Raw genomic sequence first — 26,886 nt, forward strand, 5'->3', positions numbered from 1 at the left:
CAGAACCAGTGCCCACCCTGGCCTCACCGTCCCTCACCCCACGGCATTCTCAGGCACGCCCAGGCCCATCCACTCCCTGGACTCACTTCTGTCCCCCCAAGAGACCCTGCCTGGGACGTGTACCCACCTATGCCCTCCGCTGCCCACCTCAGCCCTGTGGGTCCCAATGGTGAGGAGAGGAGTTCTCACGGCCAGCCAAGGACAGGATGGCGATGAGGGGCACGGGAATGAAGGCCGCCAGGCCTTGGCTCATGCCTCCAAATTCCCCAGGGCCTCCCCAGAGCCTGGACACCGCTGCATTGCGGGGTGGGTGCAGACTGCCAGCCACGTGTCCTCTGCCCCACCCCTCACTGGAAATGCCTTTCCCGATGTGGCCCACGGGTCCTGCCGTTGCCCCTCACCATGCTCCCTGATGTGGCCAGGCTGGCCTGGGGTCACGCTACCTGAGGCGGCAGAGCTGAGCCAAGGTCCAGGGCCAGTTTCAAGAGGGTGGGCCAGGTTCCTCTGTGCCCATTTCCAGGGCAGCCCCTGCACCCTTGCCGTGCTGGACTCGGTGGGGACGTCTGGGTGGCTCTCTGCAGATGTCACACATGCTGTGGCTGGCGAGGTGGGTGGTGACGTGGGCGTGCAGCTCTCAGCTCTGTCACTGCCAAGCCCTGGGGTGATGCTGGGCAGAGCTGTCCCTGCCAGGGCCCTCAAGTCCGGGAGTGGGCGAGTCTGGGATGGTTCCAGAGCTTCCAAACCCACATCTGGCCCAGGATGTGAGAAGCAGCCCAGAGAGGCCTGAGCCAGGCTGTCCTGGTGGGGCAGGTACTGTGGGTCCTGCCTGCCCAGCCGACAGGAGGCAGCCAGCAGATGCCCGGGTGGGAGGGGCTTGAGGGAGGGGCTTGAGCTCTCGGGTGCCCCCCAGCCAGGACTCATCCCAGGGCAGGGACCCCTCATGAGAGGGTGGGGAGTCACACGGTGCCCAGGACCCCCGACTGAGGACTGCAGCAGACCCGTCACAGCAAACGGAGTGGAGGCCTGTATTTCACACCTGCTCACTCACTCCATGGCTTAGAAAAGAACACGTCCGCCGCGGAGGCCGCAAAGCCCGCCTAGAGCAGGTCGTAGAAGTAGTCCAGGCCCTGGCCCAGCTCCCAGATGGAGACCCCAACGCCCAGCTCCCGGGCCAGCTCCAGCCGCACCTGCAGGGACTGAGCACAGATGGAGGTGTGAGTGCCTGCTGGGGCCTGTCCCCCAACACCTAGGAGTGTCCTCCAGGCCGAGGGGCAGCACTGCCTGGACCCCAGGGACCGCAGGCCAGTGCCTGCCGTGCTGTCGCATGCCCCATCTCTTCCCCCGGTCCCATGGCTGGCAGCACACGCACCTTCAGGGTTGGGTAGAAGACGACGTGCCTCCCACTGCGGCTCCTGCAAGACAAGGGGACTGTCGGCCCGTCCGCCACCTCTGCTGGTTCCAGGCCTCCTCCCCTCACAGCCAAGGTCCACGGCCTGGACTCTTCCCACCCGCCAGGTGGCCACCTGCTGTCCAGCTGTGCTCCGGGGCCGGGAGCAGCAAGTCAGCTCGTGACCCTGGGACCCCCTGGCCCTGCTGCTCCCTCATCTCCACCCCCTGGGTCCTGGGATCCCCTGGGCCCTGCTGCTCCCTTGTCTCCACCCCCAGCGTCCTGGGACCCCCTGGGCCCTGCTGCTCCCTCGTCTCCACCCCCAGGGTCCCTCCCTGCACACAAGGCCGAGGCGGGCCATGCACTTCCCAACACTCACTTCTTGTACTCGAAGAAGTGCTCCGAGGCCTGGCTGTCCCACACCATCCGGGGCCTGTGGTCCTTCAGTGTCTGGATGTACCTGGGGAGACCAGGGTGTGGGTTTGGGAGCCCACCCAGCTCCCCTACCTTGTACCCCAAAGGCTGTGGCTATCAGCAGGGGCAGGGCCACTCGGGGCAGCAGGTAGAGGGAGCCACTGTCCCCAGTGGTCTGGGGGACGATGGCTGGTGGGGTGGCCAGAGCCTCAGGTCCTGTGAACCCTGTATTTGAGGAAGCACATCTTCCGGGAGCTTCCTCAGGAGAAGCCGCCCCAAGTCCTCTCAATGGCCTGGAGAGTGACACGAGGCCTGAAACTGCCTCACCCTGGGGATGGCCCTCAGGCTACACAGTGGCTGCTGGACGGGGCTCCTCACTCTGTCTAGACCCCAGGTGAGAGGCTAACCAGACAGGCCTCAGGCTGCCCTGGCCCCGCTGCTGGCCCTGGACTGACGGGCAGTGCCTCATACTGGGGATGGCTGCCTGGGGCAGTGGTTTCTGCACTTTTTTTTTTTTTGAGACAGAGTCTCGCTTTGTCACCCAAGCTGGTGTACAGTGGTGCCATCTTGGTTCACTGCAACCTCTGCCTCCCAGGTTCAAGTGATTCTGCCTTAGCCTCCTGAGTAGCTGGGACTACAGGTACGCACCACCACGCCCGACTAATTTTTGTATTTTTTAGTAGAGACGGGTTTCACCGTATTGGCCAGGCTGGTCTGGAACTCCTGACCTCATGATCTGTCCGCCTTGGCCTCCCGAAGTGCTGGGATTACAGGCGTGAGCCACTGCGCCCGGCCTCTGCACCCTTTCAAAGGCTAAGTCTGTCTCAGTCTTGAACCACCACCACCCCAGGCCCAGGACTGCAGCAGGCCCCCCCTGAGCACCAAGAGCCAATGGTTTGAGAACCACCCCCTCCTTCACAGAGGACAGGCTCATTCCCAAGGTGCTGGGGACACAACAGCGGTTTCCAGGTCACGGGGGACCTTGAGTGTGGGCACATCTCACACTGCACATTTGGGACCAGGGCAGGTGGTTCCAGAACACTATGGGCCACAGCCACCAGCAGCAGCGACAGATCGTTCTGGAAGCTTCTGGTCTCTGCAGACAGGAGTGTGTGCAGGTGGAGGCAGCTGACAACGGAACATGACCAGTGGCTGCTGCGTGAGAAAAGTGCCCCCCACATGCCTGGGGCTGCAGCCTCAGGGAGGAGGCCTGGAGTGGGGCCTACAGCCTGGACACCATGCGGGAGGGGAGGACAGGCAGTAGGCAGCTGCAGGGGCGCAAGGACCTGGGCTGTGTGGCATGGACATCTGCAGGACCCTAAGGGGTCATGGCTGGACACTGCAGGGTTTATCCAAGTGAGAAATGGCAGCCACAGGACCGCACCTCGAGCCACCTTCCTGCTCCTGCCCAGGAGGAATGGGATGTCTGAGGATCCTAACGGGGGAGGCTGCTGTTGTCCTGAGTGGGGCAGAGTCCCCTCGACACTGGGAGCCTCTTCCAGACTAGGGCACGTCACTTCAGAGCTGTGAGCAGGAGCAGCTGCCACTTGCCCAGCAGTGCTCGAGAAAGTGCCAGACCCCATCGGGTAGCTCTGGCCTTTCGGGGCACGGGGGCTGCTCTGCAGACATCAGACCCTGGTAGACACATGGCAGGGAGGGTGGAAATTAGCACTCGGGCGGCCTCCCCAACCCAGACAGAGTTTCCCTTAGACGCCTGTTTCTGCTTTTTTGAGACAAAGTCTCACTGTCACTCAGGCTGAAGTGCAGTGGCACGATCTTGGCTCACTGTAACCTCCGCCTCCCAGGTTCAAGCAATTCTCCCACCTCTGCCTCCCAAGTAGCTAGGATCACAGCCACCCGCCACCACGCCCAGCTGGTTTTTGTATTTTTAGTAGAGATGGGGTTTCTCCATGTTGGTCAGCCTGGTCTTGAACTCCTGACTTCAAGTGATCTGCCCGCCTTGGCCTCCCAAAGTGTTAGGATTACAGGTGTGAGCCAGCACGCCCGGTCCCCCTAGATGCTGGTAATGGACGGCAGCAGTGGCTATAGCAGCTCCAGCCATCCCAGGCCTGGAAAAGCACTGCTGGACCCCTGCCCTCCTGAGGCTGGGCCAGGCCCCTCAACAGCCATGTGCAGACATGGTCCTTCCAGAAGCCCCTCCAGGCCAGGCAACATGGAGGCTGCCGGCACAGCCACAACCCCATCGACAGCTCTAAAATGACCGCCTTCTCCTGAACTGAAACACGGCTCAAGGTGGTGGTGGTGTAATTTGCAGCTTCCCCCCAATATCCGCTGGGTGGCTCTGTGAGAAGAATGGGACGTGCAGGGTCCTGGGCAGATGCCTCAGGGCAGGGATGGCCCCCAGGCTGTGGGGAGCTCTGGCCACGCCACACACTCCTCCTCCTGGGGGGCCTCTGTGGTCACTGCTCATAATCTGCTGCCTCCAGGAGGAGGTGAGGCTGTGGGTGGCCAGGATCCCTGAGAGCACCGAGTGCCTCCCACTCAGGAGCCCCAGCCTGGTGGTTTGGTGAGTGGGTAGTGACCACGCTGTGGGGGCAGCCACGACCAGGGCGTTGTCAGGGACCCCAACCCCAGGAATCGCTACTCCCAAGCAGGCCCTGGGAACAAGGAGAAGCTAGAGCCCAGGTGCTGGGTGGGGGTGTGTGCCCAGCTCCCAAAAGCCCAGGGAGGGTCCGAGAGTCACTCCTGGGGAGGAGGGTGAGGCCACCGGGTGTAGGGGCGGGGCTGAGTGAGGAGGGGCAGCTGCAGGCACAGGGAGGGAGTCCAGGCCCATAGTGGAGGGAGGAGTCTTCAGAGGGCCGCAGACACACAGAGGGGCTGGGTCCTTGGGGGGTCTGAGTGGCCACCCAGGCTGGTAACTGGGACCCCCTTGAGGGCTTATAAGACCCCAAGGAGCATGGCTGGTGTGATGGACAAGCACACCAGGGGGGGCCAGGCTCCCAGGAGGAACAAGGGCCACACAGGTCTTTTGGGGAGCAGGCACCAGCCACGGTGAGGGGGGAGCGGGCGAGGGGCCTGCCTGGGAGGAAGGAAGGGTCAGAGAGAAGGTAGGGGAAGTTGAAAGTCTGAGGGTGGGTGTGGGGAGCACCGCAGGAGCCCAGGGGAGGGACAAGCACATGGACGGGGAGGAATAAGGACTCAATTAACATGGACAGCCTCGGCCTCACAGAAACATCCAGAACAGACAAACCTACAGAGACGGTGGGCTGGAGATGGGCACAGGCTAGGGCAGGGAAAGAGGGCACAACTGCTAACAGGCAGAGGGCTTTTGGGGAACAGTACTGAGGGTTGCACAATTCTGCGAGCATACTAAATGCCACTTTGAAATGGTGCATTTTATGGTACGTGAATTTTATCCAACCTCAAAAAAAGTTACAAGGCCTCAAATGGAAAGAGTCAAGGAAAGCCAAACAGGATATACATACAAAACACACCGAGACACGCCACAGAGGAATTTAGGAGGACCAGGGACAGAGGTCTGACGTGTTTCTAGGGAGAAAGCAGATCAAGTGTGAGAAAGATGTTCTTGGACCTCCTGATGTGGAGGGTGGGGGTCACCCCACGGAGACCAGCTTGGAAACTTCTCTTGGAGAAGGTTCCAGAAAACCGAAATAAGTGGGACGAGGGGCTTGCTCCAAAGCCTGGGGAGTTTGCCAACGTCTAAAAGGCAAGGTTGAAAAACAGAGATGCCTGAGGGGGCTGGGCGTGGTGGCTCACACCTGTAATCCCAGCACTCTGGGAGGCCGAGGTGGGTGGATCACCTGAGGTCAGGAGTTCAAGACCATCCTGGCTAACACGGTGAAACCCTCTCTACCAAAAATACAAAAATTAGCCGGGCGTGGTGGTGGGCGCCTGTAGTCTCAGCTACTTAGGAGGCTGAAGCAGGAGAATCGTTTGAACCTGGGAGGTGGAGGGTTGCAGTGCGCTGAGATTGTGCCACTGCACTCCAGCCTGGGTGACAGAGTGAGATTCTGTCTCAAAAAAAAAAAAAAAAAAAAAAAATGCCTGCTTGAGGGAGGCGGCACTGGCGGGCGGAGGAGGGAACTCCCAATACCTCACCTCCACTCTGTGCTGTGGCCCCGTGGAGCAGGCGTGCCAAACCCCCAGAGTAATCAAGTCTGAGCAATCCCTCCACCCTGCTAACCAAAGAGGCCCACGGAGGACTGGCCCACATGGACACGCTGCTGCTGTCATGCTGGCCTGAGAGCCCGGACTTGTGACTCCCGGGAGGGCAGTAGGCCATGCTCCTCCACTGCCCTGAGCGGCTCCGGGCCCAACCCTACAGTCTTGGCCCAGTGGCTGGCAGGAGCCCTGGTCATCCACCAAGAAGGGCGTCCCTCTCTTGGCCCCTGAGTGGAAGCCAGCTCATGGGAGGCCGCAGGGGAGGCCAGCATCAGAGGCTGATGGGGGCCTCTCTCCTTGAGTCTGCCCAGGCAGCCTCCTGAGACACAGGACTGACAAGAGCATCTGACCAGATGTTCCAGGACACCTTGACTCCATGTGCAGAGCCAGCCTGGGCTGAGTAAGGAAGGAGCCTGGGGAGGTGGCCCCAGGATCTCAGCAAGGCAAGGTATGAGAACTCTGGGCCAGCTGGGATGGGGAGACATGGGATAGAACAAGGAGTGGGAGCTATGCACCTGTATCTCACCTGCCTCCAGGTGTGTGCCTGTGTGTACCTGTGCCACAGCTGGGGCCGGGAGCTATGCACCTGTGTCTTGCCTATCTCCAGGTGTGTACCTGTGCTATAGCTGGGGCTGCCTCACCCGAGGACGCGGTTACCAGATATGGTGACGGAGCCTCCAGACCCTTCCTGGCCATGCCCAGAACCCAAGTTGGGTGGCTGCCTCTCCCCAGACTTAATTTTTTTTTGTTTTTTTGAGATAGGGTCACCAGGCGCAGTGGCTCATGTCTGTAATCTCAGCACTTTGGGAGGCCAAGGCAGGTGAATCACCTGAGGTCAGGAGTTCCAGATCAGCCTGGCCAACATGGTGAAACCCCGTCTACTAAAAATACAAAAAATTAGCCAGGCATGGTGACACACACCTATAGTCCCAGCTACTTAGGAGGCTGAGGCAGGAGAATCGCTTGAACCTGGGAGGTGGAGGCTACAGTGAGCTGAAATCAAGCCACTGCACTCCAGACTGAGCGACAAGAGCGAAACTCCATCTCCAAAACGAAAAGTGATAGGGTCTTGTTCTGTCACGAAGGCTGGCATGCAATGGTGTGATCATAGCGCACTGCAGCCTGGACCTCCAAGGCTCAAGCGATCCTCCCGCCTCAGCCTCCTGAGTGGCCAGGACTATACAGGTGTGCAACACCACACCCTGCTAACTTTTAACATTTTTGTAGAGATGGGGGTCTTGCTATGTGGCCCAAGCTGGTTTCAAACTCCTGGCCTCAAGTGATCCTCCCACCTCGGCCTCCCAAGCTGTTACGATTACAGGTATGAGTCACCACACGCAGCACCCCTTGGATTTGACCAAATGGCTGCTAGGGCTGTACTGGCTCCAAAGGTATAGCAGTGCAATTACACAATCATGGTATGCTGTGAGCCGCCCTTAGGAAGCGGTTCTGTGTCCTGGAGGCAGCAGGCAGAAGACAGCCTGGAGGCACACAGCTTCCTGCAGGGAACAATGCACGAGGCCCAGCTCTGGTCTCAGGAGTATGTGTGGAGAGAAGCCCTTCCTAGGACCCCTCAGGAGCCCCCACAGGGCTCTGCAGCCAGCTGCAAGGAAGGGGTCCAAGGGAGTGGAGCTGCTGCTGGCTGGTGGGAGGAGGGGCTTGCAGGCTCCACCCAGGGCCAGGGCTGCTGTGGGCAATGGTGAGGCCCCCAACCCCAGGCCCAGGCCTCCTTCTGGAGGGAGGACATAGCTGACAGCTGCCCCTCCCCAAGCCTACCCTGCAGACACTGAAACCCCAGGTCAGGTGCTCCTATCTTCACACGTTTCAGTCGCCTCTCAGAGCTTGAATTCAACCAGACAGCCCTCCTCGGTGGGTGGCCATCCTTCTGCAGGGCTGTCCTGTCTGAAATGTTGGATCCAGCAACATCCTGAGACCGGAAGCCCTGAGGCTCGCCGTCCCTCCCATGGAGGCGGGCGTGGCTAGGCCACAGATACACGCCAGTCAGTCCCCGCACCCAGCCCCACTGGGGACGTGCGCGGGAGCTGCTGCTAGCCAGCCAAGGCTGGACGGAGCCCAGGGCTCCCAGAGGCACAGGCTGGAGACACTGAGGGCCCCGGGCATGGAGGAGACCTGGCCCCTTGTCACTGGCTAGCAGAGAGCGCTGGGGTGTTGGGAGAACATGGTGAGCGTGAGCCTGGGGATCGGGGCTGGGGTTGCTGAAACCCTTGGCGCCGCATGAGGCCGAGGGAGTCAAGTCCTGGGGTGGCCATGAGGGGCTTGCCACACGATTCTATGCACTTTTATGCTTGAAGATTCCCACAGTAAAAGATTCACAAGACAGGAGGAAAATGCCTAGGTCCACCGAGTCGTGGCAGCAAAAGACGCCAGGGCAGTGATGAGGGCCACGTGCCCAAGATTCAACCCCTGCTGCTTCTGGCCTCCCAGACATCCCCTGGGGGGTGACAGACAGGATGAAGGGAAGATGGGCTCCACTCTGCAGAGGACACAGTAGGCTGGAGGAGCGAGGAGGCTGGGGCTGGATGACGGGCTGGTGTGGGTGGCAGGTGCCGCATTGCTTGGCGGTGCACGTGGTGTGTGGGGGCATGTGAGGCTGGGGACCATCTTCTGCTCTTTAGGGTGGCTGCAGCTAATAAGTGAGATTTCAGCTAGAAAAGCAGACATTTGGTGCCAACACAAGGCGAGAACAGAGGGTGAAGAGAGGCATCTGAGTGATGTCGCCAGAGCTCAGCAGGAGCCAGCACAGGTGCGAGGACCGATAAGCCTTGAGAAAGGGCTGAGAGAGGAGCCCCAGCTTCTGGAACAGACAGGGAGGACCCACAGAACACCCCACAATGGTGGCCCATCTCACCCTGTGCAGGCTGCAGGCAGTGAGCCCTTGGGCTGGGTTTGGTGTCCAGAGTGGATGCCACCTGTCCAGGGCAGGACCACGGACGGGGTGCAGATGAACAGTGCAGCTGAGAGGGAGGTCGGGGCTTGGGGAGGGGCCAGACGCCACCAGGGCAGAGCCAGGGTCAGGAAGAATGTTCTGAGGAGCTGCGAACACGGCCCCTCCCCTGCGCGGACATTCAGGCGGAGGCAGGAGTGCCATCCACTCGCAGAGGGGACTCTGTCACAGTTGGGAGCTAGGAACCTACCCAGTGAAGACTCTGGTGGCTGTCAGGCATCAAACTCCCAGCGGCAGGGATGCCTCCACCTGTGATCCTTGCCAGTGTCCCCCGTGGACTAGAGTGGGGGCGCCCTCCCTGCCATACCCTTGAGGCAGGAGCCATGGCTGTGCAGCATCAGCGCTCTCTCGGCTGGCTCAGCAGCTGTGAGGATGCACGTGTGAGCAAGTCTTGGCAGCTGGTTATTTATTCCAGCCTTGTGGGAGGTGGCCCTGCTGAGCTGGCATCTGTGCTGCTGCCCTGGCCAAGGTCTCTGGGCAGGGTCAGACAGGGCAAGAGCTACTGGCCACCCAGGATGGGACGTGGGAACAGGCACTCTAGGGGCCGCTGAGACCCAGATCTCCCCATGGCCTGCTCCCCTTAAGTGGTCCTGCGTCAAGGCTGGAGACTGCCAGGTGCCCACACCCCTCCTCTGTGCCACTCAGGCCCAGGGGTCATTAACAAGGGCACTTTGGGTGGGCGAAGAGGGCAGATTAGGAGGGGACTTCTCAGATGGGAGTGAGGACCCAGAAGCAGTGCCTTTCTTTCCTGACTGGGTATACCCAGACCCCAGTTTTGTGCAAAACTGGGGGTTCCTGAGGGCATATACCCCCACACACTCATGTACACACCTTTGTAATCAGAATTCCTTGACCCCAAACCCACTAGCCAATTCTCAGAACAATCATGGGTGGGTGCAACCGCCCAGGGGAGGCTGCTGAAGGCTTTGGTTGTTTTGGAGACAGGGTCTTGCTCTGTAGCCCAGACTGGAGTGCAGTGTAGTCCCCACCTCCACAGCTCAGGCATTCCTGAGTAGCTGGGACCACAGGTGTGCACCACCATACCCAGCTACCTTTTTTTTTTTTTAACTATTTGTAATGACGGGTCTATTTTGCACAGAAGGTCTCGAACCCCTGGGCTCAAGCAATCCTCCTGCCTTGGCCCCCCAAAGTGCTGGGATTACAGGTGTGAGCTGTTGTGCCAGGCCACACTGATGCCTTGTGTGACCTGACCCAGGCTCTTGTGCAGTGAGTGAGCCCCAACTCTTCACCCTCAGATGGTGTAAATGGCTGAGCTGTTCCCCTAAAATCCACAGGGTGAAGTGTGTGATGTCTTGAATGTTCTCTGCAAAATTCACACTGAAATGTAATCCCCACTGTGGCACTGTGGCCTTTAGAAGGTGACTAGGTCATGAGGGCTCTGCCCTGGTGAACGGATTAATCCATTCATGGTGGCACTGTGGGGAGGCAGGGCCCTTAGAAGGTGACTGGGTCATGAGGGCTCTTCCCTGGTGAACGGATTAATCCATTCATGGTGGCACTGTGGGGAGGAAGGGCCTTTAGAAGGTGACTGAGTCATGAGGGCTCTGCCCTGGTGAACGGATTAATCCATTCATGGACTAGTGGGTTAATGGGCCAGTGGGTGACCATGGGCATGGGACTATGGCTTTCTAAGAAGAGGAAGGCGGCCTGGGTAGCTCGCTCAGAGCCTGTACCACGGGACGCCCTGCACTGCCTCTGGACTCTTTGGAGTAACCACCACCAAGAAGGTTCTCACAGAAGTGACCACGGACCTTGGACTTCTCAGCCTCTATAAGAAATAAATCCCTGTCTGGGTGCAGTGGCTCACACCTGTAATCCCAGAACTTTGGGAAGCTGAGCCGGGTGGATCACTTGAGGTCAGGAGTTTGAGACCAGCCTGCCCGACAAAGCAAAACCCCATCTCTACTGAAAATATAAAAATTAGCTGGGCATGGTGGCACGCGCCTGTAGTCCCAGCTACTCAGGAGGCTGAGGCAGGACAATCACTTGAACCCAGAAGGTGGAGGTTGCAGTGAGCCGAGACTGTATCACTGAACTCCAGCCTGGGGACTCCATCTCAAAAAAAAACAAAAAACAAAAACAAAAACGTGGTGGCACATGCCTGTAATTCGAGCTACTTGGGAGACTGAGGCAGGAGAATTGCTTGAACCCGGAAGGCAGAGGTTGCGGTGAACCAAGATCGCACCATTGCACTCCAGCCTGGGCAACAAGAGCGAAACTCCGTCTCAAAATAAATAAATAAATAAAATAAATTCCTTTTCTTTATAAAGTACTCAGTTTCAGATATTCTGTTATAAGCAACAGAAAACGAACTAACACAAGTCCTAATCCCCAGTGCCTCAGAGTAGCACTATATTTAGAGAAATAGTTTTTTTAATTTTTTAATTTTTTCTTTTTTTCCTGAGACAGAGTCTTGCACTGTCGCCCAGCCTGGAATGCAGTGGCTCGATCTCCGCTCACTACAACCTCTGCCTCCCATGTTCAAGCGATTCTCCTGCCTCAGCCTCCCAAGTAGCTGGGATTACAGGCCTCCCGAGTAGCCCGCCACCACACCTGGCTAATTTTTTTTTTTTTTTTTTCTTTTTGAGACGGAGTCTCGCTGTGTCACCCAGGCTGGAGTGCAGTGGCACGATCTCAGCTCACTGCAACCTCTGCCTCCCGGGTTCACACCATTCTCCTGCCTCAACCTCCCGAGTAGCTGGGACTACAGGTGCCCACCACCACGCCCGGCTAATTTTTTGTATTTTTAGTAGAAACGGGGTTTCACTGTGTTAGCCAGGATGGTCTCAGTCTCCTGAACTCGTGATCCGCCCGTCTTGGCCTCCCAAAGTGCTGGGATTACAGGTGTGAGCCACGGCACCTGGCCACGCCCAGCTAACTTTTTGTATTTTTAGTAGAGATGGGATTTTACTATGTTGGCCAGGCTGGTCTTGAACTCCTGACTTTGTGATTGACCCACCTTTTTCTTTTTCTTTTGTAGAGTTAGGGTCTTACTATGTTGCCCAGGCTGATCTTGAACTCCTGGGCTCCAGTGATCCTCCTGCCTCAGCCTCCTGAGTAGCTAGGACCACAGGCCTGAGCCTGCACTGAGAAAGTCTTTCAAGATATGAGTAAAATGATGTCACAAGGGTGGGCTGTAATGCAACATGATTGGTGTCTTACAAGAAGAGGAGATAAGGGCCAGGTGTGGTGGCTCATGCCTGTAATCCCAGCACTTTGGGAGGCCGAGGCGGGCGGATCACGAGGTCAGGAGATCGAGACCATCCTGGCTAATATGGTGAAACCCCGTCTCTACTAAAAATACAAAAAATTAGCTGGGCGTGGTGGTGGGCACCTGTAGTCCCAGCTACTTGGGAGGCTGAGGCAGGAGAATGGCGGGAACCCGGGAGGCGGAGGTTGCAGTGAGCTGAGATCGTGCCACTGCACTCCAGCCTGGGTGACAAGCGAGACCCCGTCTCAAAAAAAATGAAGAGTAGATAAGGACACACACAGGCGCACACGGGACCTTGTGAGGACACATGGAGAAGGCAGTTATCTACAAGCCAAGGAGAGAGGCCCTGGGAGGAGCCGACCCGACCTTAACGGCACCTTAATTTCATCTCCCACCTCCAGCCCCCAGGACTGAAACGAAGCTATTATTTTAGCTGCCCCACCTGTGGTACTTTGTTACCCTTGAATAGTGCGGTGGCGACTCAAGGCCAACACCTATCTGCCTTCCAAAAGCCCAATCAGAAGTGAGGCTTCCCTGAAGGCCTGGTGAGCAGAGCTCACAGCTGGAGCTGAGTCAGGGCTGGGTGCATGGGAGGCCTCTTGCTTTGCACAGGGGACCCTGGGCTGGGAGTCCAAGCTCTACATGGCTCCACCCAAAGGCCCCAGAACCAGGCACCATGTCAGGGATGTGGTAAGGTGGGGAACAGGAGCTGTGCTTCCAGAGCCTTCCCGGGATTCCCAGCGTCAAAGGAGGGCTGTGGTGGGGGAGGGTGCAGCACACACAGGAGCACAGACCAGTCCCGACTGAAAGAACAGACAGTTGGGCAGACAGGGTGGCCGGGCCCCTCACTCTGCATTGCAGGAACATGAGAGCTGGCACCCAGTGACTGACCCGTGCCCCATCTCAGCAGGAGCAGGGGACCCAAACAAGCCGGGGCCCTGGGGCAGTGCCCTCACCGGTGTGGAGCCCCGCGTGTCTCAGTGTGTGGCTGACTCACTGGGTGAGACGTGGGACAGAAGACGCCAGGCTCCTTGCCCTGCCTGATGCCCAGGCTGGCCCCAGGCCCTCCTCAGCCAGCACCCGCTCGCATCCACCCCTGCAGCAGCGTCAGGCCCTGCTCAGCGACCCAGAGCGCACCTAGGGCCAGGAGCCAGAGAACAGTGGGAGCCCAGGCCTGTGCTGGACCCCAGGACCAGCCGTGTGGACAGAGAGGAGTGTGCACAGAGAGGAGCGTGCACATAAAGTGTCGGGGGAAGGACTCCACACACAACCCTGGTCTTGCAACATGGCCCACCTGACATCTGCCATGGAGGGGCTCACAGAGGGCACCCCTGGAGGCCGGGCAGGGAACACTGCCCCAACATACTCCTCTATCCACTGCTGCCACCCTCAGGACCCGCGAATCTAGCAGGTTACCTCTGCCTCTCCCCATGGCCGACCAGGAAGAAGCAGGGGTGATAGTCTGGCCTCTGCTTACCTGCCTGGGCTGACACGTACACACACCCCTCATGGAGGGCAGGCCTGTGGGGGACCTGCAGAGACTCACAAAGATAACAGCTGAGGCCTCCACAGAAAGGACCAGGTTCTCCAGAAAAGCGAGCAGCTAAAACTGTTTCTAAGAAACTCAACTGCACCCAGAACAAAGATTAAGATGACTTATAAAAATGCTAGGCCGGGCACGGTGGCTCACACCTGTAATCCCAGCACTTTGGGAGGCCGAGACGGGTAGATCACGAGGTCAGGAGATCGAGACCATCCTGGCTAACACGGTGAAACCCCGTCTCTACTAAAAAAATACAAAAAATTGGCCGGGCGAGGTGGCGGGCGCCTGTAGTCCCAGCTACTCGGGAGGCTGAGGCAGGAGAATGGCGTGAACCCGGGAGGCGGAGCTTGCAGTGAGCCGAGATTGTGCCACTGCACTCCAGCCTGGGCGACAGAGCAAGACTCCATCTCAAAAAAAAGAAAAAAAAAAAAAAATGCTAAAACACCCAGCGCTCAACATGGTAAAATTCGCAATGCCTGAGGCATCAACCCAAGAGTACCAGGCCAACAGAAAGGCAGCATAATAGGACCCCAAACAAGGAGGAAAAGCAGTCTACTGAAACTGACCCCAATATCAGAACCAGCAGACATGAGCACTCAGCAGTTATTACAATTGAATCCCAATCTGCAAAGTTTAGTAGAGACATGGAAGAGGGAAAGGGGACCCCAAACAAGCCTCTAGAGAATTGCAACATGTTGGCCAGGCTCGGTGGCTCGCGCCTGTCACAGCAGCACTTTGGGAGGCTGAGGCAGGAGGATGGTTGAGCCCAGGAGTTCGAGACCAGCCTGGGCAACATAGTGAGACCCCCCATCTCATAAAAAATAAAACAAGATTGAATTATGACACATGAGGTGACAAAAGCACTGGATGAGATTAATGGAAGGTTGGGTGGTGAGAGAAATGACTGCGTCAGGCTCAGGGCGGATGGGATTAATGGCAGGTTGGGCATAGGAAGAGAAATGGCCAGGACAGGCGTGGGGCTCACACCTGTCATCCCAGCACTTTGGGAGGCTGAGGCAGGAGGATCGCTTGAGCCTAGGAATTTGAGACCAGCCTGGACAACATGGCAAAACCCTGTCTCTACAAAAAAGTACCAAAATTAGCAGGGCGTGGTGGCATGTACCTGTGGTCCCAGCTATTTGGGAGGCTGAGGTGGGAGGATATCTTCAGCCCAGGAGGTTGAGGCTGCAGTGAGCTATGATCACACCAGCGCACTGCAGCCTGGACGACAGAGTGAGACCCTGTCTCAAAAAAAAAACAAAAACAAAAGGAAACAGAAAAAAGAATCCTGGCCGGGTGCGGTGGCTCACACCTGTAATCCCAGCACTTTTGGAGGCCGAGGCAGGAGGATCACAAGGTCAGGAGATCGAAACCGTCCTGACTAACATGGTGAAATCCCATCTTTACTAAAAAGACAAAAAATTAGCAGGGCATGGTGGCGGGCGCCTGTAGTCCCAGCTACTCAGGAGGCTGAGGCAGGAGAATGGCGTGAACCCAGGAGGCAGGGCTTGCAGTGAGCCGAGATGGCACCACTACACTCCAGCCTGGGCAACAGAGTGAGACTCCGTCTCAAAAAAAAAGAAAAAAAAAAAAAAAAGAGATTCCCAAAAGGTAAACGGTGTATTCGTGAGCTGTGGGACAAATTCAACGGATCTAGTGTTTGTGGTCTCCAAAGGAAAGGACAGAAGAAACACAAAATATTTGAAGAATTTGGCCCCAAATTTTCCAAATTTGCTAAGAGTACGAATGCACAGATTCAAGAGGCTCCATGAACGCTATGCAAAAGGAAAACGAAGACGTGTCAATCAAATTGTTCAAAACCAGCCATAAATACAAGATAGTCCTAAGAGCAGGGAGGACGGCAACACAGGCAGAACAAGGTGGCGGTGAAACGCCGTCTGTCCGAATGAGAAGGCGGCAACGTGCTTAAGGTGCCGGTGAGAAAACCGACAGCCAGAACTCTACAGCCAGGAAAATGTCCTCCAGAAATGAAGTAAAGTAATGCCAAAGAGAAACCACACTGGTAGAGCACACCAAGAACACAAAGCAGGAAATCAGTCCTGGGCAGAGAAGAGCATTCAAATTCAACACAGGAGGCCCCGGCCGGCCTGGGTGCTGTCGGCGAGGCTGACAGGTGGGGGAAGCCTCCGTCCCAGCTTCACCCAGATGTGGGGACAGCTGACGTGGCGGTGTCATGGGTGGCGACCACAGTGGGGGCTGCGGTGGGGCGGGCACCAAGCAGGACTGACTCCTGGCCCAACCCCTATCTCTGACTCTGTGGGGCATGAGCCCTAGGGGACCGGGACCCTCCCCATCACTCCGTCTCCTTACATCCACACCCACCCACACCCAGTGACACCTTCAGCACAGCAGGGAGAGCCCTTGGCTCACCTGGCCCCAACAACAGGCTCACGGGCATCCTTGGAGGTCGCGTAGTCCATACCATAGAAGTTGAGCCCCAGGAGGATTTTGCTTCGCCACTTGGACTTGGGGTCCAGGACCTGGACGCAGGCTCGAACCCAGGACAGGGGTGCATTAGGGCCAGGCCTGCAGGGCAAGGGGTGAGCAAGTTTCAGCAACAGGGAAGGCCCTGCACCTGAGCCACTGTTGGGGCCCTCCACCGAGGGGTGCATTCTCCCCATGCTGCAGCTAACACCTCTAGAAAGTTGTGAAGAACAGAAGTGACCCATTATAACGGGCTGTCAGCAGAGCGGCCCCAGGAGGCACGCCACATCCAGGGCCAGGAACTCATATGCGGCCCCCACCCCAGAGCCACAGGCAGGAGTCTACATGACAGTGGGAAGGTCAGCAGACATGAGGCCTTCTGAGCATCCTTCCTGGAGTGTCCCTGCCTGCGCCCTGTGTCACACGGCCCACCCACAATAGTGTGGCTCAGGCCAAAGAGGACAGGGCAGCATTGGGCAGCAGCAGGACTGTGCCTGTGCCCCACCCGTGACTCGGCTCCACCAGAGGCAGGGCCCCACCCACGGGACCACCACAGGGCACGGGACAGGTGCAGTGCCACTGGCTTCCCCCAGGTGGGCGTCCAGGTTCAGCAGGTGGCCTTGTGCACAGAACCACAGGTAGGAGGGCGTCAGCTGTGCCCAGGAGCCCCCCAGGTCCACACTGACTGCTGCACTGTGGAGTCTGCTGTACCCTAGAAGCCCCCAAGCCCATACTCACTGATGCGCTGTGGAGTAGTCGTAGGTCATGAGGCTGAAACCATCCAGCACGGGGGCCAGTTGCTCAAACTCCTTGTGCGTGAACATGCCCAGCTGGTCGGTCCTGCAACAGACAGGTGCAGCCACCTCAGACTGGTGTGCCCTGCCTGAAAACTCTCCCCAGCTGCGGTTCAGCTGGGGTGACAGCAAGCTGGCTGTGGGGAACTTGGGTCACTTCTTCCCAAGGGAAAAGTGGGGTGGGGGCAGCCTGCAGCTTGGTCGGGGCCACAGAGGCTGGGGGCTGGGAGACACGGGGATGTGGTCATGGGGGCCCAGAGGCCTGAGACCAGGATATAGTTGAGAATGACAGGCCTAACGGTGGGGAAACCTGGGCCAGGGCTGCCCATGGAGGGGCAAGGTCCATGGAGAGTGGCTAAGAGGATGGGCCACTGCTGAGAGCTGGAGTCGCTGAGATGGAGGTAACTGATCTAGGTTCCCAGGAGCGTCCCATCCCGGGGTCTGCACCCAAGCCTCCCTGAAAACAGAGGCGGCTCCTGGGACACAGCCCTGAAGCCCACTCACGGTCAGCCTGACGCAATCAGACTGTCCAAAGCCCTCACTGGACCTCAGCAGGTAGATGGGAAGTACAAGTGCTTAGCTCCCAGGGATGCAGCAAGGCTGTGTGGCACATTCCCTGGTCGGCTGCGGACACCTGTGGCATGGGCACTGCAGAGGAAGCAGTCCTGTTCTATCTGCCTGGCCCCTGGGCCATCTCTGGATGGCAGCCCTTCCCTTGGGGACCTGCTCCTTCCTGACCTAGATCCATTGGGAACTAGTGTCTCCGGGGGCAGCCCTCCTGCCTGGCCCAGGGAGAGCTGGGCGCTGGCCTATGGCCCCTCCACACCCAGGTCTGTAAGCCAAGGGGAGATGGGAGTGGTACACAAAGGTCAACACTGAGGAGGCCAAGGGACCCCACGGCAGCAGGACACAGGACAACAGCATGGGGGACGCGGTCGGAGGAGCGGCACTCACCAAAGTGAGGTGGGCCCCTGTGAGGCAGTGAGGCTGTGAGCCCTGATCTCCCTCAGTTGTGACCCCTCCTTTGCTCAAGGGTCACTGGGCTTCCAAATCTGGACCATGCCAAGGGCCTCAGTGCTGGGGCTTCTGTCAGGTGCTTCAGGGCCCAATACACCCCTGCAGATCCCTGGATCCACCTGGCAGGTCTGAAGAGCCCCTCTCCAGATGTGCAGTCCTTTTTACCCCAGCCCCTGCCTTGAGTCTACTAGGACCAACGTCTGGGCCTTCCTCCTCTGCTGGGCACCAGGAGACCCAAGCCCCAGAGTCTGTCCGCCCTGCGCTGTCCCCGGCCTGCGGGTACATGGAGCATCATCAGTGGTCCCCTCACCCCCAACCTCTTTTCCTGATGCCTGCCAGCCCCACCGCTCAGGCATGGTCAGCCTCCCTGGATCCCTGAGAAACACCTCCCAGCGCTATGCCCATCACTCCTGGTGGCCTCCTCAGTGCCTGGGCCCCTCTCTATAGCCAGGTGCCCCTAAGATCTCAGCCCCAAATCCAGTTGTCCACTCAACCCTTCCCGCCCTGCAACCTCCCTCTGGGCCGAGGCCTCCACCCAGGTCCTCTCACCGATACCCAAGGTCATTCTTTTTTTTTTTTTTGAGACAGAGTCTCACTCTGTCGCCCAGGCTGGAGTGCAGTGGCCGGATCTCGGCTCACTGCAAGCTCCGCCTCCCGGGTTTACGCCATTCTCCTGCCTCAGCCTGCCGAGTAGCTGGGACTACAGGCGCCCGCCACCTCGCCCGGCTAGTTTTTTTGTATTTTTTAGTAGAGACAGGGTTTCACCGTGTTAGCCAGGATGGTCTCGATCTCCTGACCTCGTGATCCGCCCGTCTCGGCCTCCCAAAGTGCTGGGATTACAGGCTTGAGCCACCGCGCCCGGCCTCATTTCTATTTTTGAGATGGGGTCTCTATGTCACCCAGGCTGGAGTGCCGCGGCACGATCCTATCTTCCTACTGCCTTGAACTTTTGGGCTCAAGCAATCCTCTTGCCTTTTTTAGTTGATTCAAAAAGGAAAAATGGCTGGGTGTGACGGCTCACACCTATAATCCCAGCATTTTGGGAGGCTGAGGCAGGTCGATCTCTTGAGCCCAGGAATTGGAGTCCAGCCTGGGGAACACAGCAAGACTCTTGTCTCCACAAAAAAACGAAAAAATTAGCCAGGTGTAGTGGTGTGTGCCTATAGTCCCAACTACTTGGGGGGCTGAGGTGGGAGGATGGCTTGAGCCTAGGAGGTGGAGGCCGCAGTGAGCCATGATCATGCCACTGCACTGCACTCCAGCCTGGGCAACAGAGCAAGACAGTGAATCGGTGTTGCTGTGGACAGGGTACTCGTGTCCCCACAAATGGTTATGCTGAAGCCCTAACCACTGACGCGATGGTTTCTGGAGATGGGGCCTTTAGGAGGTGGTTAGGGCTAGACGAGGCCATGACGATGGGCCCCACGGCAGAGTTAGTGTCGCTATGAGAAAAGACACCACAGCTCTTTGCCATGTGAGGACGCAGCAAAAAGGTGCCAACTGCACCAGGAAGAGGCCTCGCCGGAAGGCAGCCTTCGGGCTTGCCAGCGCCTCTCCAAGTCAGTCCCAGGCAGCCCCTTGGCCCCTCCCACAGAGAGCCCCCCTGGCTCACAGCCCACAACACTCAGGCCCTGGCGGCAGATGCCAGGCGGCGTGGGCTGTCGGTTCCATCCCAGCCCGGTTGCTCCTGAGCTGAGATCTCCCTGTGACTTGCATTTGCGCTTCCCTCATGAATAACGTGGTTGAGCGTCTCCCAGCCTGCCCACCAGCTCCATGCACACATCTACTGTGGCCTCTCGTGGCTCCGAGTCCAGGTCTCCTGCCCGCTTTTCTGTGGGGTCTTTGTTGCTTGCTTGCTTTTCTTCTCTTGTTTTTGAGTCAGGGTCTTGCTGTTGCCTCCCGAGGAGCTGGGACCACAGGCGCCACCACGTCCGGCTAATTTTTAAATTTTTTGTAAAGATGGGGTCTCACTATGTTGCCCAGGCTGGTGTCAAACTCCTGGGCTCAAGCGATCCTCCAGCCTCAGCCTCCCCAAATGCTGGCATGACAGGCGCGAGCCTCCACACCCAGCCCCTCGTTGCGTTCCCACCGCCGTGTTCGCATTTTCTCTCCCTCTAGCTCTTTCAGGTGGTCATGTGCTCTTGGTCAGTGGTGTGGGCAGCACCGCTCCTCCTGGTGAGAGGCTGGTCTTCTCGCTCCTTTGTGGTGTCTTCTAATGTGCCGACATCCTGGTCAGAGTTGTCTGTGTCTGTCAGTCACTGCTTCCTCTCACGTGCCCCATGGTTCTGTTTCTAACTTCGGCCTTTGCTGCACCCAGGGCTGTGGCCAGCATGACTGCCTGTCCCTTTGGCTCCTCCTTTGCCAATCTCATGGCAGCCCTGTCAGTCGCAGTTTCTACTCTGCAGGGGCCTGTCCCAGTCCAACTCCTCCCCTGTGCCCATGATGCCCTTCTGAGCACCCAGTCCTGTTTCACACACTGCTATATCAGACATGTGGGCTCCTGCCGTGAGCCAGGCTCGTGTGCCTCCCCCACATCCACAGTGCTGCAACACCCCTGTCCCTCTCATGGGCACCATACCTTCTACCATCTCAAGGCCTTGGCCGCACCAGACACTCCTGGCAGAGTGGGCTTCACTCCATAAGGCCTTGGTAGGTGAGGCCATGTGTCCAGGATCTGGCCCCCACCAGCTACAGAACGTGGCACAGAAACCACGAATGCCCCTCATGCCTCCACCAGAAATGCAGCTCCACGACGTCCCCAAGGAGGAAGGGGCAGTCCTGCCAGGAGACAGGGCTCCACACTGCGCCCCTCAGTGCAGCATGCCAACATGCCACACACATGTGGCACAGCTTGCGTGTTCCCTTCGGGGCTCACGTTGCTGCCCACTGACCCAACAACTCTGCTACAGCTGGGCACCAACCACGGCCACAGGCTGGGAACGGTCCTCACACTTTCAAGGGTGGTAACAACACGAGGGAACAAAGCAGGCTCCGTCCAGAGGCGGAAGCAGCTCACGGTGGTGATCAGTGGGGGAGAGGGGAGGGAACCAGGCCTGTGCCCCTGGTCCTGCCACCCCCCACCTGGCGCTGGCCCTGGGGACCACCCGGGAATGTGGACCTCCTCCTACCCGCAAGAAAGACTGCAAAGGGGCCACTGCCAGGACCGCCCCTCCCCAGCCTGTGTCCCTCACCCAGACAGCCACGAGAGCCGGCAGCGGAGCCATTTGTCTCTGTGCCCCACGGCACCCGGACAAGAGGGGATCGCCACGGCTGAGAAATGAAGTAACGGCTTGCCCTGGATTAGATGCAGCGTGACTTCCGATGAACAGGAATTACCGCTCACACCGAAAACACCATGTTCTGAATTCATTTCTGAGGAATGAAAGCCCCGCGAGGATGGAAGGAAAAGGAGCTCATCACAGCCAGCTGCCCACCCTCCCATCGCCCATGTCCTGGGTGGGCCCCATGCAGGCAGCGGCAAGGAAGCTGAGTGCCCACTCAGCCTCGACTGGATCCCGGGCCTACACCAACGCCAGTGCCCCTCCAGACGGCTGGACGCTCTGCCCTGCCCTGCCCGGGCTGCCCCTGCACGAGCTTGGTGCTGAGACAAGACGCTCTGTGCCCCAGGGCCCTGGGGGTGCACTGCCCAGCTGGCTGCCTCACACTCTCCTCCCCAAGTCCCCCTTTCTTTCTCTCTTTCCAGAAAGAGGGGATGAACAATCCCAGGCTGGGGCCTGGCCAGGTCCCTCCAGCCACGTAGACCCCACAGCTGCCACAGGCCAGGGTGGATGCGGCCTCCAGACCAGCGTCCTCCCAGATGCCGAGGGGAGGTGGTAACACAAGTGAGCCCAGTCTTCTGCCATGTACCCACACCGTCCCTCCAGCACGGCACGACTCCCACGTTCTACCTACGACCTCCCTGAAACCCCCACCCACCCACCTTGGTCTCAACACTAGGCCCATGTGGCAGATGCCCCCTCTTCCCTCAGCCAACCAGGTACCATCTCCGGGTGACGTCTGCCTCACTGCATCGACACCAGGCAAAAGGAACGTCAGCTCCACGTCAACCCCTCCCGCCGCCATCTGCCGGGGTGGGCCCATCTCTTTGCTGCTCCTGCACTGCAGCTACCAGACCCTGTGGGCTCAGCCTCCATCTCTCCCTAGATTCTCATCTTCCAGCCACCCAGCAGGGGAGAGCCGTAGTCTGTCCCCAGTTGACCTCCCTCCAGGCTGTGAGGAAGGTGTGGGCTCAGCCTGTGGTCCCCAGTCCCTGCCAGCCACACCGCCTGGCCCCGCAGTTCCCACCTGCAGAGCCAGGCCCCACAGAAGCCCCGAGGGAATGCCAGTTCCCAACCCTAACAGAGATGGTGGCATCAGTGTCAGGCCCCACAGCCATCCTCAGGGAATACCTTTCCCCAACCCTAACAGATGCTGGTGTCCCTGCAACCTCCCACGCTCAGGGCATCTGCCACCAGCAGCCAGTGCCCACACCTGTTCCTCCACCCACAGCTCCCCTCCCCCTCTGCCTACCTGTCGGAGATTTCTGAACCTGTCTCCCATGGCCTTGGGTCGCCTGACCCATCTGCTGCTGCCAGCCTCCTCACGCCTCACGATGGCTGCTCTACTGTCCATCAGCCTGCAGGCCTAGCCTGCTCCCTGACTGGCCTGTCAGCACCCTTCAGCTCTTTGGGGACCGACCTCAGCCTGGACCTCAGCCTGTCTACACTGCACAGAGTGCCTACAGTCCCTCCCCCCGCCCCGGCCGAGGCCTCCACACACACCGCCAGCACGCAGCCTGCCCCACCCCCCGAGGCTGCAGACAAGAGGCAGGTAGGCGGGGAGCAGGGGCCTCTGTGCAAACGTGTTTGCTGGGGATCCGGTGATGGCGCCCCCATGCGTTACCTTTCTCTGACTGCTGAGTCGGGCTCCACATAGTGATGGCCTGTCCTAAACCATGGGGCTTGGAGGAGATGGCCAGCGTCGTGGCCCCACCCACCTCAGAGTGGACCACTGCCTACGAGGCCAGCAACGGCGCCAGCAGGGCCCAGGAAGGAACCTGGCCCTCCCTGGGTTTCTGAGATCAGCTCCCTGGACCCAAAGGGCTCCCAGTAGCTAAGGATGCCCAGAAAACACGAGGGGCCAACTAGAGACTAAAACAAGGGCTCCACTCCCCACATAAGAGTGGCACCACCACATTGGCACCTGGGGACAGTCTGCTGGTCCCACTGGCCTGTGGGGTTTACACTGTAGCTTTGCCCCTGGGTCTCCTCTGTTGCTGAGACTGTGACCGTGGAAGCAGGGCTGGAGGTCAGCAGAGTGCTCAGTTCCAGGACCAGACCCCCTGGGGTCTGTGGCAGCTGAGTTAGGGCTGCCTCTGTCTGCTGACAAAGGACACGATAAATTTGCATTTGGCGACTTGGGGTGCCCCTCCCTGCAGCACGCAGACCTCCCTTCCGGGGCCATTGTTCCACGGACAGCGCCCCTGGAAAGAGAGCGCCCGCGTGTTGGCAGCGTGGCTCTTGTGAGGTGAATGACAAGCATAATTACGTTCTGCTGCAAAAGTGCCAGGGACAGGGATTTATGAGGCTTCTCTGCAGTAGCTGCTCTTCCTTCAGAGTGGGGTTGGGAGGATAAACACAGATGATAAAACAGCCCTCCTCACCTCTGGGGGTGCAGCCAAAGCCTCAGGAGAACCCGAGGGAGCCTCAGCACCTTCACGGGCCCTGCCGACTGGGAGGGCACAGCCCCGCACTCCAGGAGAGCAGGTGCACAACAGCAGCGCCCAGCCCTCTGCCCAGCTGGGCCCCACTTCCCCGGGGACCCCCACTGTGAGCCTTGGCCCTGCCCCTAGTCCGGTCACAGTGCCCACAGCCCTGGCGTGCATCCCACCCTACAGCCGCAACCCCCACCAGCGCCATGCAAAGGGAGCCGTGAGCTTTGGTTGCTGTGGGGTGAGGGGCAGGGACCTGGCCCAGCTCAGACTGCCCACTTCCTGCCTAGGGCCAGAAGCTCAGGCAGAGGCTGCCACCAGCAAAAGGCAGGCACCTGGCCCTCTGCCCCGGCCTCAAGAACTGCCCTGGGCTCCTGAGCTGGTCCCCACCGATGGCTGCTTCTGCAGCTCCCCTAAGTACAAAGGGCAACCCGGGAGCCCCATGAAGTCTGTGCCTTACAGAGGTGGCCTCTGGACAGGGAACTTCTGCCACCCCGAAAAATTTTCTCCCAGCCCCAGGCCTGCAAAGTCCTCCCAACAACCTGAGACAGGTGCTGTCAGCTCAGGAAGGGCGTGTCCTCACAGCCAGCCCCTGCCAGCCCCCTTCAAACTCTGGGAACACAGGTGAGACATTAAGTGTCTCACGTCGGAAAAGGCTGGCCACGGTGGCTTGGGAGGCCGGGGTGGGATGATCGCTTGAGCCCAGGGGTTCAAGACCAGCCTGGGCAACATGGCAAAACCTCATTTCTAGAAAACAAAAAACAAACAAACAAAAAATTAGCTGGGCGTAGTGGCATGTGCCTGTGGTCCCAGCTACTTAGGAGGCTGAGGTGGGGGAATCACTTGAGCCTGGGAGGCAGAGGTTGCAGTGAGATAAGATCACACCATTGCACTCCAGGCTGGGTGACAGAGTGAGACTCCATCTCCAAAAAAAAGAAAAAAGAAAAGAAAAGAAAAAGATGCAGTGTGGGGGATGACACAGGCCCCAAACCCAGAATAGAGGTGAGACCCCAGCCCTGGACTTGGGCCCGTTCTTGCTGGGGAAGGTGAGGTTGCTGGGCTGCGGGAGCAGAATCGTGAAGGCAGAGCCGGGCTCCTCCCTCCCGAGCACCACCCACAGGTCAGCCCAGCTGGCACATAAAGGAGAGGGAGGGGCCAGGGCACACAGCAGTGTGGGCTCGGTCTGGGACAGGACCCCGAACGCCTGGTCACAGGCAGAGCGAGTCCTGTCAGCACAATGCTGGGCATGTGTGCAAGCTCAGGCCATGCACAAAGCAGCCCCCAGGGCTCAGCTCTCAGCACCCCTTCTGCTTTCCACTTTCCAAGGTCTTCCATCAAAGGGTCAGTCTGAGTCCACCAGGAACTAGGAACTGTGTTGTGCTGGGAGCCAGAAGGGTCTGAGCACAGCCCGCCCCAGCTCCAGGGAAGGAACCTGGCCACGACAGTGGGACCAGGGACACAGGTCTGAAACTGGTCTGCAGGACATGCTGCCGTGTCTGTCCCAGCGCTGCCTTGCCCGGCTGAAGCCCATACTGATCAGTGGAGAGCCCTGGAAAGCCTGGAGAGAAAAGTCGGTTGACCGTGCAAAGCGCCCTCAGCAGCCTCCAGGCTGTGAAGGAGGCCACCAAGCTGCCTGCTTAGCCAGGGGTGCCACCCTGAGGGCATGGCTGGCCTGTGCTGGGACAGGCATCTGCAGGGTGGCAGCCTCCTGTGAGCACAAACTGGCTCTTCTGTGAGTCCCTCTAGATATCCTGAGGCTTGGGGGTGCACCCAACCACACACAGTGAGTGGCCCACAGTCACCTCTGCCTCTGAAGGGACAGAAGGCTGCAGAGGTGCAGAAGGTTGGCAGCTTCTTTCCAGAGTGGCGGGCTGGGAAGTCCAGTGTCTGCCTGAGGGGCTGCTCTGGGCAGAGCCCTGGGACTTCTGCCTCGACACCTTGGGGTGCCCTCAACCAGGCTAGCCCTGCCTGGGCTCTGTGACTCCCCAACCCAGCCTGCTTCTGTCCACTTGGCCCCCAGGTCTGCCCCTGGGACTCACGTGCTGACCTGGAGCCTTCTCTGGGCCCAGCGCAGGGGCACAGAGTGTGTGTGACAGCTGAAGCCTCTATACAGATGGGCTGGGGTTTGAGTGTTGAGCAGGAGGGCGTGGGCCCTTGGCCAACACCCTGTACTGGCTGCCCCAGATCCCAGAGACCTCCACAGCCACCCCCACACCTCCAGAGTGGCACTTACCCAGGGGTGATGGCAGGCGGGATGACCAGGAGGGCCAGCAGCCGGGCCTGGTGCAGAGCTTCGGCCAGGTGAGTGAGCATGTGGATGAGGCCCCTGCAAGAACCAAGAGGTGGGGTCGGCAGCGCCTGGCACTGAGGCCTCTCCCAGGGTTGTGACACCCACTGCCTCAGGGAGGGGTGGGGCTGGTCCCCAACCTGACACCCTGCAGCAGGGCAGGCGAGGCTGCGAGTCCCTTCGTGGGAACTTCCTATTCATCTCTGGATGTAGCCGCAACAACACTGTCTGATGCCCCAATGGGCCCCCCTAGAGTGGGGGCCTGCGCAGTACCCTAGGAACCCCCAGAAAGAGGGGCTCAACCAGAGACAGCCCCACGTGTCCACACACTTCAGACGCCTAAAGACATGGCAGATTAAAAAAAAAAAAGACACGCCAGGTGAGAAAAGGCCCCCAGCAGGCCCAGGACACTGACCCGAGGACGGCCGCAGGGCACTCCAAGGGCCACACCTGCCTGGTGTAGCTGAGGGAAGGAGAGGGCAGGGCACTGGGCAGGGGACGAGACAGGGAGGAGCAATGAGGCCTCCTCTGGCCCCTGGAGTGGAGCAGTGCTCCCCAAGGGACGGCACTAGCCTCCCTCCTAGCATGGCCTGGGAGCAGCCCTCAGGACCCAAGCCTGCCATGAGCACATGCTGGTGCCCATGAGTCTACCCTGCAGGTGGCCTCTTTGCAGAAACTGGCCTGGAGCACATGCTGCTGCAAAGTTGGGTTTCAGGGTGAGGCGTCCACACTGGACCGGCTCTGGCTGTTACCGAGCATGGGAGACTGTCACTCTTGCGCTGCAGCCCGGGGAGCAGCCCCATCTGGGGAGGAGACCCAGACCCACCCCTCAGGGGATGACAGGAGGGCTGAGGGCGGGGCAAGAGCCGGCCTTGCTGGCCTCAGGTCCCGCCCAGCTCCAGCACAAGCCTCTGTGGGGCTTGGTGAGAACCAGGTTAGGTCAGGATGG

The 26,886-nt window shown here is 59.1% G+C and overlaps 1 protein-coding gene across 17 annotated transcripts in view; it reads right to left on the minus strand.

The window, feature by feature from the left end:
• Positions 1 to 1,001: 1,001 nt before the first annotated feature.
• The window catches only part of CHID1 (chitinase domain containing 1), a 42,445-nt gene continuing 16,560 nt past the window's right edge, over positions 1,002 to 26,886 (minus strand). For 7 of the 17 annotated variants that reach the window (XM_005576824.3, XM_074012745.1, XM_065529324.1 and 4 more), the window contains 6 exons: positions 25,884 to 25,976; positions 16,868 to 16,969; positions 16,076 to 16,231; positions 1,767 to 1,847; positions 1,370 to 1,412; positions 1,002 to 1,196 (listed from right to left, as the gene is read on the minus strand). In XM_005576824.3, coding sequence (XP_005576881.1) covers positions 1,098 to 1,196; positions 1,370 to 1,412; positions 1,767 to 1,847; positions 16,076 to 16,231; positions 16,868 to 16,969; positions 25,884 to 25,976 — 574 coding nt within the window. In that variant the 3' untranslated portion in view covers positions 1,002 to 1,097. Of the gene's footprint in view, positions 1,197 to 1,369; positions 1,535 to 1,766; positions 1,848 to 16,075; positions 16,232 to 16,867; positions 16,970 to 21,131; positions 21,313 to 21,880; positions 22,769 to 23,502; positions 25,209 to 25,883; positions 25,977 to 26,886 lie in introns of those variants that run through there. The other 10 variants (XR_012422872.1, XR_012422873.1, XR_012422874.1 and 7 more) reach the window with 5 other exon arrangements.

Source organism: Macaca fascicularis, chromosome 14 (assembly GCF_037993035.2).
Source record: "Macaca fascicularis isolate 582-1 chromosome 14, T2T-MFA8v1.1".
In the NCBI taxonomy this organism is placed as follows: domain Eukaryota; kingdom Metazoa; phylum Chordata; class Mammalia; order Primates; family Cercopithecidae; genus Macaca; species Macaca fascicularis.